Raw genomic sequence first — 10,579 nt, 5'->3', positions numbered from 1 at the left:
GTAGGTTTGGGTTGGGTCTGGGCAGTAAATCCTACAAGGTGATTCTGGTGGCTTCTGCAATGCAACTACCTGTGTCCTGAGTTCCCAAGACACCTTATAATCTGTAGCTTTGTAAATAAATATAATTGTATATGTTCTGTATATTTTGATATCAAGATGATGCAAATCTTCTTTGGAAGTGGATAATATTTATTAATAAGAACTAGCTGGAGCCCTCAGGAGCACTGAAAGGAGCTGGAGTGAGTAGAATCAAAAGGTGGCTACAGGACAGAGAACCCTGGGCAATGGCAAGAGGGGGTGGCATGCTGGACACAGCCAGGAAGTGATTGTCCCCATCTTTAATTAAGCAGCCATAAGTATTTCTCAACTCCACTCCTTCAGCAGTCTTTGACACCCATTCACCCCAAATGACATTTTTTTTAAAGCCACAGGGCAATGAGCTGTTTTCCCCACTGCCACACCAATGCTGACGGCCCCAGTGCAGACAGAGTAGAACTGGCCCTTCCTGTCTCAGGACCCCTCAGGGCCCCCGAGCAGTTTGAGCATCTCTGGTCTACACTTACTGCGTAGAAGCTTACCCTCGACAGTTCCGCACATACTCTATACAGTACAAATAGAGAGGCAAACAAACGTAAAAGAATGAAGAGGTTAATAAACTCACTATTAATTGAATCAGGACACATCAAAGTGGCATTACAAACACTTTTTTAATGACAACAGATGTAAATTTATACAAATTACAGGCTAGAATATAACGAATACAAAATCCATCCAGATAACAGTTAGAAAAGCATCACTTACAAAAGTAAATCAGATTCAAGTGGCTAACGAACTCAAGCCCCCCATTTTGATAATTACACACAGCTTTCAACGTGGCGCATCTAAACCCTGCCTAGTCAGGGCACTATTCACGACTATGGCATAGCCAATGACTCTAGTGATTTAAAGACTCTACCACTTTTAGCATCAATGTCAAGAGACATCTCGTAACAGGTTCACTATGCAAAACTCAAACGAGAATATGTGAACGTTCTTTGCAAACTGTAAGGTGCTGTGCAGATGTTGTTAGCTATTGCTATTATTACTGTTCAGTGAGATTTCACTGAACTTGTGAAAAAGGAAGACTAGTCTGTGTAACTGACAAATATGACTTATAGGACATCTTAAAAGGAACAGATATTACTTTCAAGTACACGTAGCAACAAAACAAGCAAGGAAAGTGTGGCCAGGTGTGAAGGTAAGTTGAGGAATTCCAGACTGTTTTAATGAATACATAAAGAATTAAGCTAGTCATAGATTACATGTCATATTTATCATTAGGTTTCCAGGTCCCTGAAAAGAATTGTTCTCAGGTGACCCTTCCCCCTGAAAAAAGGAAAAAGAAATCTTGTCAAGTCATTAATGTGCTGCTTCAGCCTAGCTCTTGCAAAAAGTAGCGTCAACCTAAGAGGAGGGTCTGAATTAATAAGGTCGTACTACTCTGGCGGAGGACACAGAGCCCTTGACTGTAGAGATATCTGCTACTGTCCTAAGACAAGGGACAAATTCCGCGCCGCAGTTGAACCAGTTATAAAATGGGCCTAACGGTCTACAACTTCACTTGAGCATAAATAAAATAAACCTGAACTTGGCTAGAGACAAGAAATACACACTAGATACACTGAGAACAGGAGTGAAATCGTGTTTCACATCCTCTCAGCTTGTCCTCCTTTGGGTATGCCTTATTGAACTGTTTGTACTGGCCTCCTCAGGTACTCTAGCTGTATATATAAAATTTCTATGAAAATGGAAAATAAACACCAAACAAGGCAACCAGGTGCCTCTTTTGGCAACTGATGAGACTTTTATGATGAAAAGTCTAATTATTACAATGTAGTTCTGTTAGATTCTCATGAAACAGATTTTTTTTAATGGAAAGTAAATTTCTTCAGTAACAACTCAAAACTGAATTCTGCTGTTACATGTGAGATGGTATCCACATGAAGAGCTAATGACATCAGATGCATTCTTCAGATGCATTCTACAGCACCCTGCTCATTTTTTAGCACAATGGGGGAAAGATTATATTCTGGGGGGCAAAATGAGAGGTGAGGTGAGGAAGGCAATGTGTTAGCTCAGTAGCTTGTACTGGCACTTCAAGTTACACTTCCTAATTGAGGTTATTCTCACAACCAGTTTCCAAACAATAGCAAACATACTCCTACCTTCAAACATCTATAAGGGCTCCATTGTAGCTTTCCTTTCCACACATCCTGAAGTATGGACATTGTGCAAGAGGAGACCAGTGAGACACCTTGAAAAATAAATCTCTATGTGAGATATCGTATGTTATTTCAACAGCAGCAAACTGGTGAGTTAACAGTTAAAACCCCAGGAAAAAATTAACTGGTTTGCAAACAAGCCTATATGGTAATAATCCTAAATCTCAACCCTAGCATCCGATTCTAACTTTCAAACACGGGATACTTTTTCCAAAAGGAAATTATAACTGCTTTTGCATGAATCCCTGGTTTAAATACTTGCAGAAAAATACCCATATTATCTACTCAGCAAATGTCTAAAATCAAACAAAGTAATCTAACACCAGATACTAATAGTTTACAAATAGCATAAGATCCCAAAAGTACAAGAAAAACCTTGGCATTGTAGAAAAAGAAATTAGGTGGACAATTCTAAGTATGACAAGGCATCTAAAGCAGGGGATCATCCAGAAATCTACCACGCAGTACCCCAGACTCAAACTGGAGTATTCTACAATTTTATATTAAATCTGTACAATTTTAACTAAAATTGTAGGTTTTTTAAAAGAAATACTTTACATTTAGAATAACTGCTTAAACAAGACACTTAAACTGTAGGCAACAACTAATATAAGAGTAAAATATAGTCCTACGATAATCATCTTTGATTTTTTTCTCAACAATTAAATAAACACGAATGCCTACTTGGCTTTTTCATCCCTAAGCATGTCTCTATTCCTTTAGCACAGTTCCACAACATGACAAATAGGGGGGAACAAACAAATGAGCAATGGCAAACACAGCAAGGGCCTTTGCATTAGGAATTCTCAGTAACAGGACATTTGATCAATGAGTTATCTAGGTAAAAGAATGAAGGTGGAATATGCTTTTGTAGAAAATGGTCAATAATCACCCATCTGAAAAAATGCAAATAGCTGTCAGGTAAAGTTGCCAGAATTTGAACATAAATTAAACTTTTAGTGCATATATGAACAAGCATTAAGAAATGCACACAGGACGTAAACCAAAACAGTAGTTATCTCCAGGTGGCAACATTACAGGGAATTTAAATTTTCTTCCTGTTTTAATATATATTTTTCCAGGTGTGTTTTTAGACTGCACAGAAGTAGTACCAAGTGGCTGGAAAGAACACAGACTAAGGATACTAAATAAAAATCACAGGGTCTTTTTCTATCAAAAAGGACCTCAAGGATTATCTAATTATATATATCCGGGATATAATAGCTCTGATTAAAAAGACTAGACTAGAAATCCCAAGAATACTTCCTGGGTGATAAAAATAAGCTATTTTCAGGATTGTTTACACTCCCTAAGTAAGCAAAAATGAACATTTAAATGCAAATTCCTATCATGTACATTATTAAAAAAGTAGGAAAAACAAATTTAAAGGGAGTGTACACAAGCCTTGTAATTAAAGCATAACTTCATCGTTGAATGACAGAGCAAAGCAGATCATTAAAGAGTTGGTCTGAAAGCACAAGGCCAGCCTGCAAGGAGCCTTTAGGGAGCAGGCCAAGTGCCCAGGCAGGTAGCTCTTTGCTTTGCTATCTAGATGCTTCAACAAACCAGTCTTTTTATATGAATGAGTGTAATTCAGCCTAGTTTTCCCATGAAACAATGTAATGAAAGATTCCTATTGACGAGGGATTACACTTCAAGCAAAATTTCTTAGTGACATTCAGATTAATTCCAGGGTCCACATTTTAAACAATTTTCCACAGGAATTTACAAGCCAAAATCCAATGACTTGGTATCCAAGAGTTAGGGAAAGTGTTCCAGAGAAAAAAAAAGTTGAGATTTGCTTCACTGTGTACATCTTAATATATCAAGAGGAATAAAACTGAAAACCAACCAAAAGACAAAATGCTCTAAAACATTTTTTAAGATAAACACATTCTTCCCAGAATAACGTGTAACTAATTTAACATACTTATTGGTAACTAATTCAACTTTTCCAAATTCTCATTTGCAAATGAGAGGCTTCATTCATACAGTTAAAATTGACGATACAAACCATTACATTAGAAGGACCAAGATTTACACTAGTCAAACATGACTCTCAAGGATCACTCTAGAGGTTCTTCAACTCTACTGAAATCATCAGCATCCCAGACGGATCTGTCATCTTTAAAAACCAACTTAATGCTCTCAAAAGGTGATGTTCACTTTAATCCTGTTTTCCTTCACGCCACTGTCGTGAGCCTTCATTCCAGGCCACATAAACAAAGAGGGCCAGCACCACGTGGACGGCGACCACTGCAACAATAGCTGCATAGAAATAGCTGTCCCTATTGGACATCCCAAAGGCTCCTATCAAAAGAAAACAAGTTTCCATTTTAATCCAAAATTCATCAAAGTACAAAAAACAAAGCAAACTAATTTTTATGAGCTATCCATTTAACTAGTCAGGCAATTAAAAAGAGTGGTGATAGATCAAGAATTCAGTTAAAGATCTGAATATCTTCTATACACAAAGCATATTATTTTCAATGAAAACCATAATTATGACTTCATCTCAGGACTTCGACATAAAACAGGGGACTTTATTTTCTCTTCCTTTCAATGTCTGCGACAAAGGGTACCTTCCCCCAAATCCCTCCTCCCATGTCAGCCAACTCCAAAGGGATATTAAAAGAATGGACGCACAAACTATTTCACAGAAAACCATGCATGCACATGGTGGCAAGCTGAAGTAACTGAGTGACGGAAAAGCTCATTTCATGAAGTAAGACTCATTATGAACATGATTTTTGAAAAGCCAAACAGAGAAGCAAAATTAAGAATACCCAGTTTACAGATATAAAGACGTCATAAAAGCATAGAATCTTAAATACAGTAAAGGGGAAAATGTCTCGTTTTTATGGTTTAGGATTACCTTCAAAAATGTAAGATTTAGTTGTGAAATATAAGCCAATAGGTACAGTGATCATTAAAGCTGTGAAGAAGAGCAGCGTCTTCAGGGTAGATGCTAACGAACTTTCACTTCTGGAATAAAGCAAACAGAGAGAAAATCAGAACCTGCACAGCCATTTCCAGCCATCCTTGCATTCATAAATGCCATAAATACCCAGAGAAGGTGCTGGAAATCCTGCCCCCGCCTTGGAAGCCGCAGCCGAGCAGAGTCGGGGACTCAAAATTGGAAGGGCCATGGGACCTAGCTGCAGGTTCACTTGCAAGAGACTGTCATTCAGAATCAGTGTGAGGGGAAGCGTCGAAGTGTGAAAGTGGTGCGTCACTTCCAAGTGCTCTTCGAAGGTACACGGTAATTCCCGAACTACAGTGGAGGCAGCAGGAAAGAAGATGCATGAAAACAAGTGAGGAGTGCTCCTTCAAAGCATCCTCTCCAGGGCCAGTTGAATACATACAAACAAGGAAGGAGACCCTCCAAAGAAAGAGCAGCCTACAACCACCTGGATGCAGCTGAAGGAAACTTACTCAAATTTCTTGATTAAACAGCTATAGTACAACTTAGATGGCCTGCATGTAACATGGATGCACTAAAAGTTTGATGTTAAAACACTCTATTCAGTGAATTCTATCTGTCCACAGACTATTTTAAAACCAAGGAAATATTCCAATGGAAAAAGTTTTGTTCCAGAATATAACTATTCTTAAAAATGCAATCAAGATTTTAAAATTATATAAACAAAAACAAGTCTGATAAACTGCTACTTAAAACATTAACAATATAAAGATTAATATAATAGCACAAACAAAACTGGGTAACACAAAAATGTCCAAGAACAGGAAAATGATTTCACCAATACATGGAAATGTTAAAAAGAATTTTGATGATTACTCAGAAAATATTCATATGACAAAAGAACAAGGCAGATCACAATGAATTATGTACATCAGGGGCCTTCAAAATAAGGCCTGAGGGCCTACCACCTATTTCCCTAAATCGTATACTTGGCACACAGCCACACCTGTTCGTTTCCGTAGCCTCTAAGACTGCTTTGGAGCTACAAAGGCAGAGCTGAGTAGTGGTGCCAGACCACATGGCCCTCAAAATCTAAAATATTTACGATCTGGCCCTTTAGAGAAAACTCTGCCAACCCGATGGATACTATTCCAATTATGTTAAAAATGTGTGCATGTGAAAAAGGCCTCCGGATTAACATAGAAAAATAAAGTTTTCCCCCCGTTTTCAAAATGTTCCTTAATGCTATTTTGCTGACTTTTCAATAAGTAGATATATGTCAGCATTTGTCCTATGCATTGTCACAAAAAAGCAACATTACTGAGAGTGAAGCTGTCACACACTTCCAGCAACCCTGGACACAGACATACCTCATACATTATAAAAGCAGAAGGCCCTATAGCTCTAATCATTTAGTTTAAAGACCTTTTTTTTCCCTTAAATCTAACCATCCTCAGACTTACCTCAATGCACTTGTAACTTTATGCTCATAGGAAACACTTGAACTTAATTCTCCTTCTGGTAATCCTCAGCTAGAGGCTCTGGTTTTTATCTGTATCTTTAGGAAGGAGACACCTCAGCCTTCATGGTCTTCCCCCCCCCCCCGCCAGGCACCTTTCTAGTCTCTCCTCAGGCACCTGTCCTGATTACACCACCTGGACCAATTCACTGCTCTGGGATCCAATCACGCATAGTTCGTACCTGTTATTACAGCACTTAATGTGACAGCTTGCTTCCTAGATAGTCTTGCACATTTCTCTGTATCCCTAGAAAATCCAGGCAAAGGAGTGCTTGTAACTGTGTATACAATTAGTGGAGAGGTTTCTGGGAGCCCAGAAAGGAAGGGAACATCTCAAGTTGTTATCAATGGTCTACAAACTTTTTTGACTGCGCAATCCATCAGTAGATAAAAGTTTTGAGTACATACCCTCATATGGGCATATTAATTTTTAAAATAAATTATATATACACATTACTGATACAGTCTTTAAAATATAAAACATACGCAAAAACAGATACTAAAAAGGATATGGTTAAAAATAAATTTATGTAGACATTCTAATATTTTCGATGGATCATTTCTTAACATATCCCACTTTGGTGAGCACTGAGCTATACAATTCTCATCTAATACACATAAGCTCTCTTAAACTGTTTCCTAGTAGTAAATTTTGGAGGAGTTCATTGTGTAATCTTCACGAAGAATATGAGTGTCTGCAGTAATTCTATAAAAAATACAAAAAGTCAGTATTTGGCCACTTCTTTTGTGGAGCCCAACAAAAAACTTGATCTTCAGGGTGTTTCTATGGTGAGTTCAAGCATGCGTTTTAGGTATGCAAAGTTCAGATGATCTAACTTGATAAAGAAACAAAGAGTGAGAATCTACAGAAAGGGAAGGTTAACTGGTTCTCTTCTTTAGAGTGTCTCTCTTGAATAGTTATCTGGCCTGGCTTTGAGAAAAGTTTATTATTGAAAAGATGATAGAATACTAAAAAGGTTTTAAAGCAAACAAAATCACTTACAATCTCACCACCCAAAACCAATCTTTTTTTTTTTCTGCATGTTAATTTCTAGCACCACACACTCTAAAAAGGGCAAATCTTCACAATTTGTAGCTTCTCTTCAACTCCTTCTCACTTCTCTCTTTACTTTCCACTCCAAAAGTCTGACTTGTATTCTGGATTGTGACCTCACAAATATTGGACTAAGTATAAAGTTAAGCATGCAAACTTTTGAAAACTAGTAAACTCCCTTTAGTGTTCATAGGACATTTTTTCCTTGGCTTCCAGCCACAGCCCACTGCAGCTGGCAATTCTGCTGGCACAGGTCAGCTTGGGTATATAACCGGTAATTTATTCCAAAACAAAGCAACTGATGTCATTCAATTGATTTCTTCTCTGTGTCTCTGATTGGATGTTACTGAGACTTGTTAGAAATGAAGAACGGAAAAGTCCAAATTAAAGTCAGCCTCACACAAAAGGAAGAATTCAGGATGAATCTTATCGTGCCCCAACTCTAAAACCACCTAGAGTTTACCCACTTCATGTAAACTTCTGCAGCAAACACTAAGCAGATAGAGCTTACCGCCGTTCCCTATTACGACAAACACGACTTTCACAGCAGGTAGATCTCACTGCAAATTCCATTAGGAAACACTAGAATCAGTCTAGGAGAGCTATATTGTATTCTAAGTGTACTTAACAGATATATCTGTTCATACCCTCACTAGTAACCTGTCATAAAAAAATACCTACACTGACCTTGTGAGACAGTGAAAAAGATCACGAGCTTTGGTCAAATGCCAGCTTCAACAGTTACTCATTGTGTGGCCTAACTGTGTGATCTAGGGCAAGTCACTTATCCTAAGTCAACTTCATCTGCTTTAAAATCAGGAAGCTAAGCAGTTTCTTAATTCTGATAACGTATGTAATAAAGCACCTAAGTGGAGCCTGACACACAGTAGGTCATCATTAAATGGTAGCCAAATCCCTCTCCACCCTCTTGCCCACCGAGGCATCACTGCCTAGGCTATTCGGCCAGGACCACCTGCTCTCTCCTCATATTCCTTTTACTCAGCCCCCAGCCCCCGTCCTACTGACTCCCCAAGTGAAGCATTCTCAAACCAAGGACAGCCCCTACGCCCTTCCATTCGTTCATTCACACAGCAAGCATTTATTAAGCCACGATGAAGCAGGCCCTGTAGGGCAGACGGAGATAGAGAAAGCCAGGTTCCTGTCCTCCGGGAGCTCAGCCTGCAGCGGGGAGAGAGACTGCAAACAGCAAGATCGCAATACAGACAACAGCAAAAGGAAGTGGCAGGGCAGAAGCCTGAGCTGAAGGCCTGCCGACCCATCATCCCACATGACCTCGGGTCACTTGTTCCCGAGCGAAGGGTCGGGGGCTGGGCGTGCAGACGCTGCAGGCCCCAACCTGCTCCCCCTCTCCCCTACCCCGGAGGCCAGCACCAGGGTCCAGACCTCACGCCCACCGCAGGCCAGCCTGTGCGGTTCGGGCCTTCCCTCACGCCCCGCTCGAGGCCCAGGGCAGCTCGCCTCGCGGCGGGGACCCCTGCCCGGCCCGGGCCCCGCTCGGGACTACCTGAAGTCGGGCGGCTGCAGAGCATTCAGCGCCGCTTTATCAAGGCGCTCCATGGTGTAGCCGCGCCCGCAGTAGCGGCCAGGCGGCTGTCTGGGCTCGGCGGCCACGCTCAGGTGGCTCGGCGGGCGACCGGGCGAGGAGGGCCGCGCCGGAAGACCCGGCGAGCGCCGGGCGGCGGGACGCAGCGCGCAGGCGCGGCGCGCCGCGGTGACGCCAGGCCGTGGCGGGCGCAGGCGCGGACGCGGGCGCTCACGTGACTTACCGGCCGGGGCTCCGCGGTGTGCGGCCGGCCAAGAGCGGCCTGCGCTCGAGCAGCAGGCCGGGCGAGTAGCCCAGCCACTCCACGTTGAGCCGGGACTTGCCTCGCAGCATGGTTGTCCGGGGCGGGCGGCGAGGCCGCCGCCCCCTGAGCCCGCGCGAGCACCTCTCGCTCCCGTCCCGGCCGCTGTCGCCGAGCTGCCGTTGCGAGGCGACCAGAGCAGATGAGCCGCGAGGAAGGACGACCCGGCGGACGACTGTGGTGCTAGGCAACCAAGCAGTTTCCGACGACAACAACAACACAAAAAAGCAGTGCACATTATTCTCCAGCCCCTGAGCAAACGCCTCATTAATTATTGCCCGCGCTGGAAGTCCGGCCGTGGGAAGCTGGGAGGAGTTAGTTGAACACTCACCCAAGTCGGTCAAACTAGAGAATGTCAGAGCTGAAAGAGCACTTGCTGAGAGTGACTGTTCCAGGCCCGACGCTGGTGACCCCAACTTCCACTTGAAGTTAAAAACATATTTTGCAGCTGCTCAGAAAGCCGCCAATGAGACAACCAGGACTCAAATAGTAAGGGACAGATGGGCGTCCCGGGCCTGCGCAACCCGAGAGAGGTATAAACGAAAAGGGTGCGTAAGCCTAGGGTCAGGCTTGACAAAATTAGGTTGCCACTGGCTGCTAATAAGAGGACAGCCCTTACATGGTAAACGCCTGGAAAGGGCCGCTGACCACACATCTATTTTCTGCACCACATGGACACAGAGACTACGTCTGAAATCATGACTAAACCAGCAGCTTAGAGCCGTGTTAAGGGCCGTGGACTGGGCAGCGGGAAGCCCGGGCTTGAGTTCTAACTTAATAATCCCTCTCTGGGCCTCATCTAGACCCTTAGGGGTTTGAGAACCACCTAATGCCAGAACTAGGGCAAAATTAGAGACAATTTAGCTCTGAGGTTGGCAAACTGTGGCCAGCGGGCCAAATACATACAAGCCCTGCCCGCTGCCTGTTTTTCTACAGCCTGTGAGTTAAGAATGGTTT

At 42.3% G+C, this 10,579-nt stretch overlaps 1 protein-coding gene across 2 annotated transcripts; it reads right to left on the bottom strand.

Moving 5' to 3' along the window:
• Positions 1 to 688: 688 nt before the first annotated feature.
• Positions 689 to 10,243, bottom strand: VMA21 (vacuolar ATPase assembly factor VMA21). 2 transcript variants are annotated; one of them, XM_070605808.1, is made up of 4 exons: positions 9,954 to 10,243; positions 9,545 to 9,805; positions 5,137 to 5,246; positions 689 to 4,571 (listed from the first exon to the last, which is right to left on the bottom strand). In XM_070605808.1, exons 2-4 carry the CDS (start codon positions 9,652 to 9,654, stop codon positions 4,429 to 4,431), a joined length of 363 nt encoding a protein of 120 aa, XP_070461909.1. In that variant the 5' UTR covers positions 9,655 to 9,805; positions 9,954 to 10,243; the 3' UTR covers positions 689 to 4,428. The 2 variants fall into 2 exon arrangements, with proteins under 2 accessions (XP_070461909.1, XP_008539064.1); XM_008540842.2 differs by lacking the exons at positions 9,545 to 9,805; positions 9,954 to 10,243 and adding an exon at positions 9,283 to 9,511.
• Positions 10,244 to 10,579: the final 336 nt, after the last annotated feature.

This window comes from Equus przewalskii, chromosome X, assembly GCF_037783145.1.
Source record: "Equus przewalskii isolate Varuska chromosome X, EquPr2, whole genome shotgun sequence".
In the NCBI taxonomy this organism is placed as follows: Eukaryota; Metazoa; Chordata; class Mammalia; order Perissodactyla; family Equidae; genus Equus; species Equus przewalskii.
The sequence above is the reverse complement of the archived record's forward strand: the minus strand, read 5'-3'. Positions and strand labels throughout refer to the sequence as shown.

Coding starts and splice junctions, on each gene's coding strand:
- VMA21 (XM_070605808.1), bottom strand. CDS start 9,654: ATGCTGCGAGGCAAGTCCCGGCTCAACGTGGAGTGGCTGGGCTACTCG. Junction 5,247..9,544: donor ACACCGCGGAGCCCCGGCCG/GTAAGTCACGTG, acceptor GCTTTATTCCAG/AAGTGAAAGTTCGTTAGCAT. Junction 4,572..5,136: donor TAAATCTTACATTTTTGAAG/GTAATCCTAAAC, acceptor TTCTTTTGATAG/GAGCCTTTGGGATGTCCAAT.